General features: G+C 44.6%; 1 protein-coding gene across 14 annotated transcripts in view; it reads left to right on the forward strand.

The window, feature by feature from the left end:
• Nucleotides 1-19,148, forward strand: part of dtna (dystrobrevin, alpha) — a 364,320-nt gene that overhangs the window by 74,735 nt on the left and 270,437 nt on the right. For all 14 annotated transcript variants that reach the window (XR_015079004.1, XR_015079005.1, XM_085992861.1 and 11 more), the window contains exon 3: nt 17,765-17,845. Coding sequence is in view for 12 of the 14 variants with exons in the window: in XM_085992861.1 (XP_085848987.1) it covers nt 17,765-17,845 (81 nt within the window). In the remaining 2 variants the exon portion in view is untranslated. The remainder of the gene's footprint in view (nt 1-17,764; nt 17,846-19,148) is intronic.

Genomic DNA, 19,148 nt, shown 5'->3' on the forward strand with positions numbered 1-19,148 from the left:
GGAAGGTTCTTTGATACAATGGATAACCATAGCCAGAAGAATGCAGATGAGTGCCTTGCTCGAGCTGTATATGCGACAGGCTCACCCCTCATGCTCACAGCCAATGTGTACTGGAAGAGATTTTTCAATGTTATTCGCCCTGCATACTGTCCTCCCACCAGACATGCTTTGTCTACTTATTTGCTGAAGGCTGAGTATAACAGAGTCCAAGGAAAGCTCAAAGAAACGATAGAGATGGCAGACTGTGTTGCAGTTATCTCAGATGGATGGTCAAATGTATGAAGGGAGGGCATCATAAACTACATTGTCTCCACTCCTCTCCCAGTGTTCTTCAAGAGCACAGACACGAAGGACAACAGACACACAGGCACATACATTGCTGATGAGCTGAAAGCGGTCATCAATGATCTTGGATCACAAAAGGTCTTTGCAGTAGTTACTGACAATGCTGCGAATATAAAGGCTGCGTGGGTTCAAGTGGAGGAGGCCTACCCTCATATTATGTCTATTGGGTACGCAGCTCAACCTGCTCCTCAAGGATATCACGGGTTTGAGAACCATGGAAACACTGTACAAGAGAGCCAAGTGATGTAAGCCCCCAAAGTGCAGACCAAGTGATATACAAGGTCGACGTCACCGGCTTGTTGTAAGAAAGACAGACCAACTAATTGAAGTCACAACGGTTTATTCAGGCCTGGGGAGAACCTTTCAGATCGCTGTCTGAATCCGACTCCACCGATTCCCTAGCAACAATCACAGTTATACAAAAATCAAACCCCTGCCCTAGGGGCGGGGGTAAAGCTTATCAGCATATACAGAGTTACAGCTAAATTGCAATTATAAACCATGACATTTCCTCTTCCTGCCGCCCACAAATCTCACATTTCAGTTATCAATTGGTCCCGTCACCTCCTGTGACTGTGGGCCTCATCTTAATTGCTCTCCAACCATCCGGTTGCCCGTAGCCAGGTGGTTTTGCTTGTTATATGTTTTCTTTAAGATAACAGTCCTCGTTACATCTCTGCAAAGCACAGATTCTGACCTTGTTCTCAGGTTACTTCTGCAAAGCAAGCACATCCTCATTAGTCCCACCATACTTTGATGTAATGGAACCCTGTTGTGAGTTTACAACAAATGAATTCTTAGATATGTTATCTTGTATATGTGCTGCCTTGCCTGGCTGAATAGGCATCCTCCCTAATCTTCCCACGAGTGGCTCTGCAGTTTAATTTCTCAGCATTCGAAGTCACTTAATCATGTTTTTAAAGCTTAGCTGGGTAAATGCAATATACAGACCCATATATCGTTTAACTCAGGGTATGAATTAACTCATTACCTCCACCTTGTACATTGGTGCTACATTATACATATTCTAACATAAAAATTAAAGTATAATAGTAATTTGGTTACTTCACAAGCAAGTTGTTAAGTATGTCAGGGGAAAACAGGTAGTTGCAGCAACCTACAACTCCAAGCAAATGACAAAGAACAAGAACACCACACTGAAGCTGCCCAGCAACACTAGATGGGGTGGCATTGTCATAATGTACAACAGCCTTCTGGAGGGTAAGGAGTCGCTGCAAGAAATGGCAATATCCCAGTCTGGAGATATGGAAACCACCATCAAGAAAATACTGCTGGATGATGTGTTTTGGGAGAGAGTGGTTAGCAGCCTTAAACTACTCTCACCAGTAGCATCTGCAATTGCTCAGGTTGAAGGAGATGACGCTGTCTTGTCAGATGTTCTCAGGCTTTTTGCTGATTTAAAAGAACAAATCAGCATTGCGCTACCCACATCCCTGCTGCTCAAAGCAGAGGAGAAGGCAATTGTTCAAATCATACAGACACGTCAAGAATTTTGTGTCAAGCCGATTCATACTGCAGTATACATGCCGGACCCAAAGCATGTTGGGAGACCAATACTTTCTGGAGAACAGATCAACAGCGCTTACAGTGTGATTTCTACCCTCTCACGCCACCTCAATCTGGACGTGGGCAAAGTTCTTGGAAGTCTGGCAAAATTCTCTACCAAGCAAGGTCTTTGGAATGGGGACGGGATATGGGAATCATGCGAGCATATCAGTGCACATACCTGGTGGAAGGGACTTGGTGCATCTGAGGCCCTGTCACCCATTGCATCGGTGATACTCCAAATCTCACCTTCATCAGTGGCCTCTGAACGAAACTGGTCACTTTTTGGGAATACGCATACAAAGGTGCACAACAGGCTGACTAACAAGAGAGTGGAGAAACTGGTGGCTATCCAGGCGAACCTACAACTTATTGAGCCAGATACAGAAGTGTCCACCACACAGCTAGACAGTGACACAGAGGAGGAAATGGACACGTCAGAGCCAGAGTCAGAGAATCAGGAGGAGCAATGATGAGTAGAAGACTCAGAAGACTCATGAGTAGAAGACTCAAAGGGACAAAATAAGGACAAATTACAGGCTAAATAAGCTGATGCTCTTTTTATTTTATTTAAATGGGTCTTTTTTGTGGGGGTTCAATAAAGTTCAAAATTATAACCTAAATAAAGTTTTTAAAGCCTGTTTTTATTTGTATGGAGCAGTATGTCTATTTTGATGACTAAGATAATATAAGGGTCAGAGACAAAAACCATCAGTGTGCAAAAAAACTCTAAATTCCCAAAATTCCCATGGAAAGTTTCCTCTTTAAAAAATTCCCAGAATTTTGCAACCCTAGTGCATACTGTATACCACCATGCTGCCACCTCTAGTGGCGGGACAGGACATACCCAGGGATGGTGATGGAGGAGTCTGGGACATTAGCTGAAAGGTATGATTCTGCGAATATGTCAGGCTGTTGCTTGACTAGTCTGTGGGACAGCTCTCCCAATTTTGGCACAAGTCTCCAGATGTTGGTGAGGAGGACTTCGCAGGGTTGACTAGGCCGAGTGTGCCTTTGTTGTGTTCGGTGCCTGGGTCAATGCCGGGTGGTGTGTCCGGTTTTATTGTTTGTATACTTCTTTGTAGCGGTTTGGTACAACTGAGTGGCTTGCCAGACCATTTCAGAGGGCAGTTAAGAGTCAGCCACATTGCTGTGGATCTGGAGTCACATATAGGCCAGACCAGGTAAGGATGGCAGATTTCCTTCCCTAAAGGACATTAGTAAACCAGACGGGTTTTTATGACAATCCCGGTAGTTTCATGGACTTGTGCCAAAATACTAGCTTTTCTTTATTCAAGACTCATTAATTAATTGAATTTAAATTCCCCAGCTGCCGTGGTGGGATTTGAACTCGTGTTTCCGGGTTACAATTACGAGTTCAGTAACTGAACCATTATGCTGCCGTACCCACTAGGGTGGCATGCTACTAGTGTTGCCTCTAGTATTTTCTTATGGGAACAGTCATGTGTTTGCTCATTCAGTCAGGAAATGGTTTGTGGTATGGGAAAGATCTAAAGATGGGGAGCAAATATTAAGAAACTGGAGTTACAACATATAAAGAAGAGGGCCAAAAAGCTGTGGTCTTCTGACACACTCCTATTGTAACTCTTGCCTTCCTCACTGGCTTCTGCGGGGACTTGTTTGGAGCACAGTTTCCATCCTCTCAAGAAGTGGCATGGCTAGGGGCAAGAGCTCCCAGGGCAGAGGTTTCCTTATCTCCAACCTAATGGACCAGTATGCCCAGTGAATGCAAGTGTACCAGCCTGTAGGCCAGTATATGTCAAACCTAACTCGGGGTCGTTGCCTGGACCCCAGAATATTTTTTAAAGTTCAAGTATTTTTCAGCTCTCTTTTAAAGCCGATGGGCCATCTTTCTGCGAGGACCCCAGCAACCACTGCCTCCACCCCCCCCCCACCCCTCCCAGAGCAGGCTGCCATTGCTGCAGTTTATGGCCACCACACACTGCCAGGCACCTGACATGTAGGGCAGGTGCCAACTCAGATTATTAAAATTAGGACACCTCCTCTTGGTGGACTCCGGCAGAATCAGCACCAGAAGTTCCCTCTAGGGTTATCAACACTCCCGGTTTGTCCAGGAGCGGACACGAATGGAAGATTGATCTGCTGGGTACTGTTGCTAGCAACCTGGGAGAAAATAACTTCACATTCGTGCTTTGTGCACTTTCATTTCTCCAATTGCTTCCAGCAATACCTGAAGTAAGTCGGAATGCGGTCGACATGCTGCCGCCAACGACAGGACATATCGCTACTTTATTGACGAGCAGGTGAGGCTGGTGCGGGTCTACCTGCCTAATGGCTCATGCATTGACAGGCCATTCCTAAATTTCATCAAGGCAATGCTGACCTCCCTGTTGCTCAGAGACGAGAGGGTTCCAGGGGCTGGCCTTCCATCTACTCAATCTACATAAAGAAGAGTTTCAGTTCCTGACAAACAATAGGAACACTTCAGAAAGGCAACACAACTCTTCTTAAAGGGACAATGTATATGTAAATAGCCCAGTATTTAAAGGGAAATTCCTCTTTCCCCCATTATAATAATACTCCTTCTCAAGAGAATTTTTATTTGTTTTTCCTCTCCTGAAGTCATTGAGGTGTGGTTCCCCTGGCGTTGACTCTCACTGGGATACGGTGCCCCCCAACCCGCTGAATATCGCTGGGCTATGGTTCTATTGGTGTTGACTCTCATTGGGGTGCAGTTCCCCTGGCACTGACTCTCACTGGGGTACAGTTACCCTGGCACTGACTCTCACTGGGGTACAGTTACCCTGGCACTGACTCTCACTGGGGTACAGTTACCCTGGGACTGAGTCTCACTGGGGTAGGGGTTCCCCTGGCACTGACTCTCACTGGGGTACAGTTCCTCTGGCACTGAGTCTTACTGGGGTAGGGGTTCCCCTGGCACTGACTCTCACTGGGGTACAGTTCCTCTGGCACTGACTCTCACTTGGATACAGTTTCCCTGGCACTGACTCTCACTAGGATACAGTTACCCTGGCACTGACTCTCACTGGGGTACAGTTCCCCAGGCACTGACTCTCACTGGGGTAGGGGTTCCCCTGACACTGACTCTCACTGGGATACGATTCCACAGGCGCCAGCTGGCCCAAGTGGCCAGTCATGTGTGAGCCCAAGCAATGTCACATGATCAAATGACATGTGATTAAATGTCATGTAATCACCTGTCACATGATTGAATCTCCAGGAATACATTCAACTAGAGTTCCCTCCCAGCAAACGCATTCCTACACCTATGCCAAGATGTTGCTCTCTGAAAAATCTTGGGGCAAAGTACTCCCAGGAAATTAACACCTTCTTAAAGCAGTCTTAAAAATTGAGAAAAAGAGGTTTGTGGTGATACCTGTGTTAGAACAGATGTAATAAAATGCAGATTTGATCTCCCACTCAGGAAAGATTGAACCGGCTGAGGCTCTCTTCTCTAAGGAAGCGAGAACTGAAGGGTGACCTGATAGAGGTCTTTAAGATTATAGAAGAGTTTGATAGAGTAGACGTGGAGAAGATGTTTCCACTTGAGGGGGCGATACCAGAACTAGGGGCCATCAATATAAGATAGTCACTAATAAATCCAATAGGGAATTCAGGAGAAACATCTTTACCCAGAGAGTGGTTAGAATGTGGAACTCGTTGCTGTCACAAGGAGTAATTGAGCCAAATAACATAGACGCATTTAAGGGGAAGCTAGATAAATACATAAGGGAGAAAGGAATAGAAGGATATGTTGATGGGGTTAGATGAAGAAGGGTGGGAAGAGGCTCGTGTGGAGCATAAACACCGGCATTGACCTGTTGGACCGAATGGCCTGTTTCTGTGCTGTAAAAATACTATTTAAAACCATAATGTTCTTAACCCCCATCCAGAGGCAGCAACCTTCCTGTAGAATACCATCTTGGATAACTATGATGCTTGATTATTCAAAACACCTGTTACTGTTTGAAGGAGGGGGGACAGAGGACTGAGGGGCTGTAAGGTACTTTCATGAAATGTAATTTAGTCATACAGCTGTGCTATATTGCTTCAACAATAGCAAATCAAACTTTGTGATGTTTGGAGAAATTGGACTATGATCTCTAATTATATCAACAATTGGTCATATCCCAGATTTATTACACATTTTCAAATTTTGTATTTTCAAATACAGAGTGATGCAATTCAGTACAAATATGCCTTTCAACAGTACATCCCAGCTGCAGCTCTGTTCCTACAGTAGACAGACACAACAGATGCACTTTCTGCAAAGAGCTATCTGTAAACATCAATAGTTTTCAATAATTTTTCTTTTAATTAATCACTTTGGTTACAGCAGAAGCTTCTTTTGGCTAATTAAACTAAAACCATTCTCAAAATTCACACCAGACATCTGTGACTTTGTTGCAACATTGGACAGCACCAGTTTGCACAGAATAGTTTTGTTACAGGATAATGTTTCTCCAGCCAGAGTTGCATAGGCGAATATAGTCTGGTCCCACACAATTCACCTATCTGTTGGGGATACTTTACAATACCCTTAATGAATTCACTTAGAAGTAAATAAAACAAGCTTGTGGCGTCTCAGTCTAGTGGTGAGTTTAAGTAAGCAGAACATAGGGGGAGAAATTCGGTTGGTTAGCGCCTCCCATTATCACCTCCAGGGGGCAATAACAGGACGCTAACGACGTACCGACAAGGCGCGGCGAGATGAACAACACCCGCTAACTTGGCTGAGATGTTTGCGGCAGCAGTAACACTTTGCGCTACGATCTTCTGCGGCAGGAGATCGTGACGTTATTGCCATGTGTAGTTCCCTGGACCCTAACTTCAGTTCTAGCCCCCTGCAGCATTGCCGGGCGACAACACTGATAGCTGCAGGAGGCATTGTTCGGGAGGCCGGGAGCTTCAGAGGCGCAAATAAAAGGGGACGTTGGTGCGGGTAGGAGAAAAATTTTAACAACACTTCAAGTGATTTTTTTCGATTGCTCGTGGGCTGCGATCGATCAGCCCGGCACTCTGCTGGAGTGCATGGGGCTGAACGGGCCGGATCGTGGCTGCCGCCGGGAACCAGCTAACTGGTCCCAATGCAGAGCCTGCAGCGATGCCCCTTCCCTTTAAGGAAGGGAAGGAGCCTCGGATCGCAGCAGCGCTGCACGTGACATTGTGCAATGCTGCACCACTACTGGTCCGCCTGCGTCCTTTAGAGCTCCAGGAAGGAAGTGGCGTGCTTGATTTAGCGCTCCACTTCCTTCCTGGAGCGCAAACACCGAATTTTGTAAAAGCTGGGAATCATTAGTGCCTGGCACCAAGTTTCCCAGCTTTCAAAAGTTAGCGCCCCAAATGGGGCGATACTGTATTTCTCTGCCATTTAGCTTCTGTAATTACCGATGAAGAAAAATAGTCCAGCAATGCACATCCACATGTCTAATTATATTTCCTAAAAGTATGTTAAAATCCCTATGCCCCCCTTTTCTCCAAACAATAACAGATGTTTGGATAATTGAACAGTGTAAATAGCTCAAATGGTATTAAAGTAATAAAGGATACTGCCCAGTTGTTGGAGGCTAAGAACCTTTCTTTCCTTGCTCTGACTGGAAAACTAGTGTGCAACCGTTACAAAATTAGGTCCTCATTGAACTGAATGAGGGATGAAAACGATAAGAAAGAAGGTGGAGTGGCAATATTAGGAAAAAATGGATTATATAATGTAGAGAGGGTTGAGGTAAACAAGAAAGGAGCATAGACAGACTCAATATAGTTGGAGCTGAAAGATTTTTAAAAAGGGCTTCTTACATTAGTAGGGGAATATTACAGACCTTCAAATTGTGGGAAAGAAGTGGAAGAGGAAATCTCTTTAGTCAGATTAGTTAGGTGAGTGGGAAGAACAAATTATTGCTCTGGGACATTTTAATTATCCATTTATCGATTGGGACAGAGGGAGTAAATCTAGAAAAGGGAATGGAATTCCTAAAATGTGTACAGGATTACCTTTCTCAAGTATGTTATACAGGAAACTCTCTTTTAACCGGCACCTAAATATCCGGAAATCTCTCTTAACCGGCAAAATTCAGGAGTAGGTTCAGGTAAGTTTTACTATATATTAGTGGCCGTGTAACCGGGACTCCTGGATCTGTGGCCGTGCAACCGGGGTTCCTGCACCTGTGGCCGTGTACGGGGCTCTCGTACATTGGTAAGTATACCTCTCTGTAATCCGGACTTTTTGATCAACCGGCACCACGCCGGTCCCGTCGGTGCCAGATAAAAAAGAGTTTCCTGTAGTAGGCCTACAAGGGCGGAGGTGTTGCTAGATCTAGTTATGAACAATGTTTCCTCTAATTTTTTTTTTGCGTGCACAAACCATTCAAATTTTTGCGCATGTGCAGTTTCTTCCATTTAAAAGCCGGTGAGCAGGCCTGCATGGGACCTCCGGACCGCTGTGCAGCTACATGGCTTTGCAGGAATGTAGATTATGCATAATGAAATAGATCGGGTTGACCATATAAATGTGGGTAAGCACCTTGAGAGTAATGACCACAATATGATGATATTTAAGATCCAAAGAGAAACGGAAAAAGTCAGTGCAGAAACTAGAACACCAGATTGCATCAGAGTTCCGTTTTTAAGATGAGGTGAGGCGGAAGGAGGAATTGGTGCACAGGACTGTAGAGCAACGGGATGCTTTTAAAAAGAAGCTTGCTTAAGTACAGAATAAGTATAATTAATTAAAAAGAAGAAAGCTACTGATAATTTTGGGATGCCATGAATAAACAAAGGTTAGAAACTAATTAAAATTGAAGAAAAGTGCCTAAGAATAATAACGATGAAAAAACTAAAGGAGAATGTGAGAAAATAAGTGTTTTAGAGTTGGACAAGGAAAACAAAGAGAAAATACCAGGAAAAAAACTCAAAACATCAAAAGGAACAGTAAAATATTTTGCAAGTATATCATTAAAAAGAGCATTGTTAAAAGCAAGGTGGGACCCCTGAGATGAGAAGATTGTCAATTTGTAGATGATGATCAAAAAATGGCAGATGTATTTAATAAGTACTTTGGATCAGTCTTTACTACAAAGAAGGAAATTGGAGAAGAGGTGAATCTTGAATAGTTGAGAGTGAGGAGAGCGATAGCCTGATGGATGAAAGAAAAACTTCAATTAAGTTAGTCAAGCAAAGGGAGACAAAATGCCGGGGCCCGACAGGATACATCCTAGGATCCTGAGGGAGATGAGGAAGGAAATTGCCATGGCCCCAGAAATGATGGGGGTGAAATTCAACCTCGGTGGGGGACGCAAAACGGACGGTAGCACATTGGCCATCCATAATACACCACGTCCGATTGAAGTCCATGAACGTTCCATTGAAGTCCCCGCCCCACCAATGTTGAATTTCACCCTGATATTTCAGGGCTCTATTGAGTGTGGAAGTGTGCCAGAGGACTAGAGAGTGGCCAATGTAGTACCCATTTTATTAAAAAGGACACAGAGCTAATGCAAGTAATTACAGACCAGTTCACTTAACATCTGTGGTAGGAAAAGTATTCAGTTGTTTGCGCCTCCCATTAGCACCTTAAGAGGGTGCCAATTGAGGCGCAAAGCAACTAGAGGCCGGGCGCGGCGATGTTTGTGCCGCTCGTGAAATTAACTAGATATTTTGCGGCGGCACTAAACACTACCGCCACGATCTCCTGCGCCGGCAGATTGTGACGTCAGTCGAGTGCGCAACGCCCCGTTAGCGCCCCGGACCGGATATTGAGTGGTGCCTCCTGCCTTACCGCCTGCCGCTAGCAACGACAGGTTGAGGGGAGCGTTTTGCTGTCAGAAAGGGACTAGGGGAGCGCTATTTAAAGGCGACCGCTTCCTGCCTTTTTTTTGTCGGTGACATTTTTGCACCATGCATTCTGAGAGAGAGAGAGAGAGAGAGACCTCTGGAGAGATTCAATGCTGTGTGAAGGAGTTTTGAGTACTGAGCAGCACTTTGCAGGTTTATTTGGATTTGCCCTTCCTTGCTTCTCCAGCGCTCTGAGATAGCGCCTCGCTCCTCGGCCTTTGCGCCTTAAGACAGGTGTGAAGCGGCTGATTTAGCGCTCCAATCACCTCCAGGGGCGATAAAAGCCAAGTTTGCTGTCAGAGACGATAATTAGCGCCAGGCGCTAAACTTTGCGCACCGCCAATAATGGCGCCCCAAATGGGGCGATACTGAATTTTTCCCCCTAAGTCTTTAATTAAAGATGAAATTACCACATATCTAGATAAAGAGAAAATAGAAATAGCCAGCATAGGTTTCAAAGGGAATAATTGTGCCTGGCAAACCTCATAGAATTCTTTGAGAAGGTAACAGACCTGTTAGATTGGGGAAATGCAGTGGATATAGTGTACATGCCTTTAGGAAAGCCTTTTATAAAATACCACATGGGAGATTACCAGAGAAGATTAACACGGGAGATTACCAGAGAAGATTAACACGGGAGATTACCAGAGAAGATTAACACGGGAGATTACCAGAGAAGATTAACACGGGAGATTACCAGAGAAGATTAACACGGGAGATTACCAGAGAAGATTAACACGGGAGATTACCAGAGAAGATTAACACGGGAGATTACCAGAGAAGATTAACACGGGAGATTACCAGAGAAGATTAACACGGGAGATTACCAGAGAAGATTAACGAGTATGGAATTGGGGTGGTTGGCAAACAGGATTAAAAATTGATTGGAAGATAGAAAACAAGTGGAAGAAATTGGGCCCCGCTGCGCCTGGTTGTGGGTGCAAAATGGGGGCCAAAATTACCAATTTAAAGGTGCTGTCTCCCATGCTGCAAGGGTGCCTGAAATAAGTCCTAACCCATACTGGGTCAGGCAATCTTTCAAATGTCCCTGGCGGTGGCCAAAAACAGGCGTTGGTTTCCTTATTAATACATGCGGGAACGGTAGCATAGTGGTTATGTTACTGGACTAGTAATCCAGAGGCCTGGACTAATGATCCAGAGATGTGAGTCTATGGCAGCTGGGGAATTTAAATTCAGTTAATTAAATAAACCTGGAATAAAAATTTAGTATCATTAATGGTGACCAGAAAGCTATCATTGTAAGAACTCATCTGGTTCACTAATGTCCTTTAGGGAAGGAAATCTGCCCTCCTTACCTGGCCTGGCCTATATGTGACTGCAGACTCACTGCAGACCCTCTGAAATAGCTTAGCAAGCCACTCAGTTGTAACAAACCGCTACGAAAAACAATAATAAAATTGAATGGACCACCCGGCACTGGCTTTGGACACGGCAACGCCACACCCAACCTGGTTGACCCTGCAAAGTCCTCAAACTCTCATTTGGGGACTTGTGCTAAAATTGGGAGAGCTGTCCCACAGACTCATCAAGCAACAGCCTGACATAGTGATACTCACAGAATCATACCTTTCAGCCAATGTCCCAGACTCCTCCATCACCATCCCTGGGTATGTCCTGTCCCATCGGCAGGACAGACCCACCAGGGGTGGAGGCACAGTGGTATACAGTCGGGAAGGAGTGGCACTGGGAGTCCTCAAGATTGACTCCATACCCCATGAAGTCTCATGGCTTCAGGTCAAGGGCAAGGAAACCTCTTGCAGTACTCCTCCATGTTGAACACCACTTGGAAGAAGCAAGTGCACACAATGTTTCTGTTGCAGATGCATCTGTCCATGACCGCATTGGTACAGTGACCACCGCACAGTCCTTGTGGAGATGAAGTCCTGTCTTCACACTGAGGACACCCTCCATCGTGTTGTGTGGCACTACCACCGTGCTAAATGCAATAGATTCTGAACAGATCTAGCAGCTCAAAACTGGGCATCCATGAGGCACTGTGGGCCATCAGCAGCAGCAGAATTGTATTCCACCACAACCTGTAACCTCATGGCCCAGCATATCCCTCACTCTACCATTACCATCAAACCAGGGGACCAACCCTGGTTCAATGAGGAGTGCAGAAGAACATGCCCGGAGCAGTGCCAGGAGCAGCACCAGGCGTACCTAAAAATGAGGTGCCAACCTGGGGAAGCTGCAACACAGGACTACATGCATGTTAAAAAGCAGAAGTAGCATGCTATAGACAGAACTAAGCGATCTCACAATCAACTGATCAAATCATAGCTCTGCAATCCTGCCACATCCAGTCGTGAATAATGGTGGACAATTAAACAATTAACTGGAGGAGGAGGCTCCATGATTATCCCCATCCTCAATGATGGTGGAGCCCAGCAAGTGAGCGCAAAAGACAAGGCTGAAGCGTTTGCGACAATCTTTACCCAGAAGTGCCGAATGGATGACCCTATCGGCCTCCTGCTGAGGTCCCCAGCAATCTGATTCACTCCATGTGATATCAAGAAATGACTGAGCGCACTGGATACAGCAAAGGCTATGGTCCCCAAAAACATCCCAGCTGTAGTGCTGAAGACTTGTGCTCCAGAACTAGCTGTGTGCCTCTAGCCAATCTGCTCCAGTACAACTACAATACTGGCATCTATCCGACAATTTGGGAAAACTGCCCAGGTATGCCCTGTCTGCAAAAGGCAGGACAAATCCAATCCGGCTAATTACTGCCCCATCATTCTGCTCTCAATCATCAGTGATAGAAGGTGTCAACGACAGTGCTATCAAGTGGCACTTACTTAGAAATTACCTGCTCACCGATGCTCAGTTTGGGTTCCGCTCATAACAGCCTTGGTCCAAACATGACCAAAAGAGCTGAATTCAAGAGGTGAGGTGAGAGTGACTGCCCTTGACATCAAGACAACATTTTACCAAGTGTGGCATCTAGGAGCCCTAGTAAAATTGAAGTCAATGGGGAGCAGGGGGAAAACTTTCCACTGGCTGGAGTCCTACTTAGCACAAAGGATGATGGTTATGGTTGTTGGAGGTCAAACATCTCAGCCCCGGGGTATCGCTGCAGGAGTTCCTCAGGGCAGCATCGTAGGCCCAACCATCTTCAACTGCTTCATCAATGATCTTCCCTCCATCATAACATCAGAAGTGGGAATGTTCGCTGATGATTGCACAGTGTTCAGTTCCATTCGCAACTCCTCAGATAATGAAGCAGTCCATGCCCGCACGCAGCAAGACCTGGACGACTTTCAGGCTTGGGCTGATAAGTGGCAGGTAACATTCGTGCCACACAAGTGCCAGGCAATGACTATCTCCAACAAGCGAGAGTCTAACCACTGCCCCTTGGCATTCAACGGCATTATCATAGCCGAATTCCCCACCATCAACATCCTGTGGGTCACCATTGACCAGAAACTTAACTGGACCAGCCACATAAATACTGTGGCTACAAGAGCAGGTCAGAGACTAGGTATTCTGCGGTGATTGTCTCACCTCCTGACTCTCCAAAGCCTTTCCATCTACAAGGCACAAGTCAGGAGTGTGATGGAATACTCTCCACTTGCCTGAATGAGTGCAGCTCCAACAACACTCAAGAAACTCGACACCATCCAGGAAAAAGCAGCCCGCTTGATTGGCACCCCATCCACCACCTTAAACATTCACTCCCTCCACCACTGGCGAACCATGGCTGCAGTGTGTATCATCTACAAGATGCACTGCAGCAAGTCGCCAAGGCTTCTTCAGCAGCACCTCCCAAACCCGCGACCTCTACCACCTCCTAGAAGGACAAGAGCAGCAGGCGCATGGGAACAGCACCACCTCCAAGTCACACACCATCCTGACTTAGAAGTATATCGTTGATCCTTCATCGTGGCTGGGTCAAAATCCTGGAACTCCCTCCCTAACAGCACTGTGGGAGTACCTTCACCACATGGACTGCAGCGGTTCAAGAAGGCGGCTCACCACCACCTTCTCAAGTACAATTAGGGATGAGCAATAAATGCTGGCCTTGCCAGTGACGCCCACATCCCAGGAACGAATGTAAAAACTCATGCAAGGGGCCTAATGCTTTTTTTAGGAACCCTCTGGGAAATTATGTACTCTGAGCAGACCAGGCATCAGCCCTGCTCCACTCAGAGTTTCCTGGCGTGAATCTAGCCTAGCAAGAGGCTGCCACCAAAAAGGTGAGCAATTTTTTTTACAGCACTCCCGTACCTCCTGGTTCCACAGCACTCCTAAGAGCTGCTGCCGGACCTCTTCCTATTCTCATTCCTCTCTCCGCCCCCCCCCCCCCCCTGCCCCTTCCCGGTTAGTTGCCTGAGGGCCACTGCTGGCGAGGCAGGTGGCCCAAACTAGAATGCAGACAATGGGTGACTTGCCTTGGAGGCATGACAGGAGCCGTAGCTTGTCCAAATTATTCAAATGAGGCTCTAGGCCCAATTTCAGGCGAGCTTTGAGCCTCACGTTTGGTGTGTGTGCCGCCTGTTATGTGCCCGAAAATAGGCCATAACCAATTTTTATCCCAGAGAGTCAGAGTTAAGAGCAGGTTTCTGGAGTGGTTGGAATTGGGTAGTTCTTGGGCCTACAGATCTGTTTACCGTATTTATTGATGACTTGGATATAGGCCTAGAGGGAGCGCTGTTGAAATTTGCAGTTGATCCCAAAGTAGGATGTACATTGAATTATTTAGAAGACTAAAGGAAAATGCAAAGGGATATTGATAAGATGGGGGAATGGGCTAAAAAGTGGCAGATGGAATTCAATGTTACTAAGTGTGAGGTGATGCATTTTAGTTTTTTTTAAAAAGCAGCTGTAATTATACATGAATGGAAATAAGCTCGGTGCTGTGGAAGAGCAGAGGGATTTGGCGTACAGGTTCACAAAACATTAAAGGTAGCACCTCGGGTTGATAAGGCCAATAAAAAGCTGATAAAATTCTAGGTTTTATCTCAAAAGGTATAGAATATATAAGCGAAGAAGTAATGAGCCTATATACAACCAGTAGGAGACATCAATTAGAGTACTGTGTGCAGTGCTAGGCAGTACACTATATATATGTTTTTGAGGCTTTAAAGAGAGTACAATGCAGATTCACTGTGTGCAATATTGGCCTCCACAACAGTGTTCAATATGTTGGCCACTAGCCACATATGGCTAATTTGAGGATCCAGATGTGGCTAATTGCATTTCTGATTAGTAAATAAAAATTGAGTAATATCACTGTCATTGGGCATGTGATCTCAATACTCATATTCGCATGGCGTATGCATGTGTACTTGAACCTTTTGTATATTTGTTGGTAATATGGTACAACAAAAAGCAGTGTGTGAGTGTTTTTTGATCATTCTGAGTATTTTACTTCCTCGGTTACTGAATGGTGGTCATCATTTGGTAAGTGAATATATACATGTGAAATATATTTACCTAGATTGTGTGAGTGCATGTATGGGATTTTCTACTATAATTAGTACATGTGGCTAAAACAGGTTCGCCAGACGGCACATTTGTGGCTAGTCGGCAATTTTTATTGGTCAATACTGCTCCACACTATGGGAAGGATATTGAGGCTTTAAATAACTTACAACACAGATTAACTCAGATACTGCCTGGTATAAGTAAATAGAAATATGAAAGAAGATTTGAAATATTGAATCTTTTTATATTGGAACATCACAGATTATGGGGCGATAGGATAGGACTGTTTAAAATTATAAGAGGATGGGAAGGGTAGATAGAAGCAGACTATTTCCAGTGTTTGAGGGTTCAAGAACAAGGGGCCATAGATGCAAGATTAAATGTAAGAGATTTAGAACAGTGAGCAGGAGAAACTTCTTTACACTGAGAATTATGAGGTTGTAGCATTCACTTCCAGGCTTGTTGGTTAAGGCAGAAAATATGCCGCCATTGAAGATTAGATTGGATAGTTGGATGAAGGAAAAGGAGTAAAAGGCAAATGGGAATAGGTTGGGTAGATGTACTGGAGGGTGAACACTGATATGGACTGGTTGGACCAAATGGTTTTCCGTGTTGTAAATTCTATGTATTTCTATGAATGGCAACAGGCTGGAGATGAAGCTGTTGAATAGATTTGCCAAGCAGGCATTTTGAAACTCTGAGACCAGACTCGGGAACATAAAATTGGATTGTAAAAGCTTCTACAAGTATGTAAAAAGAAAAAGATTAGTGAAGACAAATGTAGGTCCCTTACAGTCAGAAATGGGAGAATTTATAATGGGGAACAAGGAAATGGCAGAGCAATTAAACAAATACTTTGGTTCTGTCTTCACGGAAGAGGACACAAATAACTTCCCAGAAATGCTAGGGAACCAAGGGTCTAGTGAGAAGGAGGAATTAAAGGAAATTAGTATTAGTAAAAAAAATAGTGCTGGAGAAATTAATGGGACTGAAAGTTGATAGATCCCCAGGGCCTGATAATCCGTACTAAAAGAGGTAGCCATGGAAATAGTGGATGCATTGGTTGCCATCTTCCAAACTTCTATAGCTTATGGAACAGTTCCTGCAGATCGGAGGGTGGTAAATGTAACCCCACTATTTAAAAAAGGAGGGAGAGAGAAAAAAAAGGGAACTACAGACCGGTTAGCCTAACATCAGTAGTAGGGATAATGCGAGAGTCTATTATAAAGGATGTGATAACAGGACACTTAGAAAATATCAACAGGATTAGACAATGTCAACATGGATTTATGAAAGGGAAATCATGTTTGACAAACCTACTGGAGTTTTTTGAGGATGTAACTGGTAGAATAGATAAGGGAGAACCAGTAGATGTGGTATATTTGGATTTTCAGAAGGCCTTTGATAAAGTCCCACATAAGAGGTTACTGTGGAAAATTAAAGCACATGGGATTGGGGGTAATATACTGGCATGGATTGAAAATTGGTTAACAGACAGGAAACAGAGAGTAGGAATAATTAGGTCTTTTTTGGGGTGGCAGGCGGTGACTAGTGGGGTACCGCAGGAATCAGTGCTTGGGCCCCAGCTATTCTGACAGGGCTAGACAGACTGGATGCAGGGAGGATGTTTCCCCTGGCTGGGGGGGTCTAGAACGAGGGGCCACAGTCTCAGGATACGGGGTAGGACATTTAGGACTGAGATGAGGAGAAATTTCTTCACTCAGAGGGTGGTGAACCAGTAGAATTCTCTACCACAGAAGGCTGTGGAGGCCAAGTCACTGAATGTGTTTAAAAAGGAGATAGATAGATTTCTAGACACAAAAGGCATCAAGGGGTATGGGGAGAAAGCGGGAATATGGTATTGCGATAGAGGATCAGCCATGATCATATTGAATGGCAGAGCAGGCTTGAAGGGCTGAATGGCCTACTCCTGCTACTATTTTTTTTTCTAAGTAGGATGTGAAATTCATCTTTGGTCATAGAGCAAAATGGCCAATAGCGAATCGGCAGCCTGTTTTACATTCTGCCCGATTTTCTTTTCCAATGGATACGCAGATTGCTCGTTTGCATTACCGCCCAAGACAAATTTCGACCCCAGTGGATTTCTGTGGGGTCGCTTTTGCACTCTCAAACAGAAATATTTCATCGCTGATGGCAGATCTTTGTAACTATTTTGTAGTGTTTGAACGGTGGGGTTAGTACTTCATTTTATTAAGTGTTGGCTACTTAGCTGAGAAAAGAACCAGGGGAGAAGATGAGAAGAATTATTTTACGCAGAGAGTTATTATGATCTGGAATGCACTGCCTGAAAGGGTGGTGGAAACCAATTCAGTAGTAACTTTCAAAAGAGATTTGGATATATAATTGAAAAGGAAAAAAATTGCAGGGCTATGGGGAGAGGACAGGAGAATGGGACTAATTGGAGAGCTCTTTCCAAGTGCCTGCACAGGAATGATGGGTCGAATGGCCTCCCTCTGTGCTGTAGGATTCAATGATTCTATGATAGTTTTTGTAAATGTGAGTACTGTGATTTTTTTTCCCAAATATTTTTCGTCTTTCTTTAAATCAGGGGCCCAAGACTTGGATCGCATCCGTTTATCCACCTATAGGACGGCATGTAAGCTCCGATTTGTACAGAAAAAGTGCAACTGTAAGTATGCCTCATTCCACAGGATAATAAATGTGCAACATTGTTTGGTTGTCTGTTCCCAGGCCACCACCAAGCCACTCTTAAACTGATGAAGAGATGCAAGAGAGCAACTTGGGTTCATCCACACTAAGATATATATTTTTTAATTTTTACTTCTGTTTGGTATCTGTCTCTGATGGTCTGGGCAAGATCAAAAACTTCATATGCATGGAATCGTGGACACAAAGCCATATCCTACTATCCTGTACCACAGTAATTTTCTACCTCAACACAACAATTAGATTTATATGGAGCCTTTAACATAGTAAACATCCCAAGGTGCATCATAGAGGAGGAATGAATGCAAACCAATAATAGGCGAAGAGTCCAAGGAGGGGACCAAAGACATAGTCGAAGAGATATGTTTGGAGGGGACTTTAGAAGGTGAGGACAGAGTTGGTGAGGCCAGTAGGTTTAGAGGGAGATTTCCAGACTATAGCTAAGACATTGGGTCAGCAAAGGTGATGGGGAGGGTGCACAAGAGGCCAGAGTCCGAAGAGCAGAGAGCTTATGCTGGTGTATAGGGCTGGAGGAGGTTGCAGTGGTAGGGTGTGGTGAGGCTGTGGAGAAATTTGTAGAGAATTTTGAATTCAATGAAAGGCATTTGATAAAATTCCCCAGGAAAGCTATTAGTTAATCTCAAAGCCATGGGGATTCAGCTGAGAATGGATAAGAAATTGGCTGAAGGTTATAAAACAACAAGCACTTGTTAGAGGAGCTTTGTCAGGGTAGGGGAAGTACTTGGTTGGATTTCCTAACTAATTGGGACCACTATGTTTTCTAATTGACATAAATAATATGGATTCAGAAATTCAATGCAAAGTGGTCAAACTTGCAAACGGCACAAAACTAGGAGGGGCAGTGGAATCTTGAGGAGGCAGTGGAATCTTGAGGAGGCAGAAGTTACAAAGTGAGTTGGATAAAATATGTAAGTGGATAGAACAATTGCAGATGATTTTTAATGAAAGTACCGCATGTAGGAAGGACAAATAGGCAACATATATATCCTGTGAATGGTGTTGAATAGCTGAGGATAAAGCTGAAAAAGACCTAAGACTCTTTTGTAAACTCGACGCTGAGCTTGCCTAACTGTGTAGAGCAGCAATCAACAAAGCCATAGAATGTTGAACTCCATAGCCAAATCAGTAGAATGCAAATCAGAGGAAGTTGTGACTAAGCTGATCGGACCACACCATGACCAAACTATGACTAGTTCTGGTTGATGAAATGCAAGGGAGACATTCAACCATTAGAGCCAGTATGG

Source organism: Somniosus microcephalus, chromosome 7 (assembly GCF_052327205.1).
Source record: "Somniosus microcephalus isolate GS21.2 chromosome 7, FLI_Smic_1.0, whole genome shotgun sequence".
NCBI lineage: Eukaryota > Metazoa > Chordata > Chondrichthyes > Squaliformes > Somniosidae > Somniosus > Somniosus microcephalus.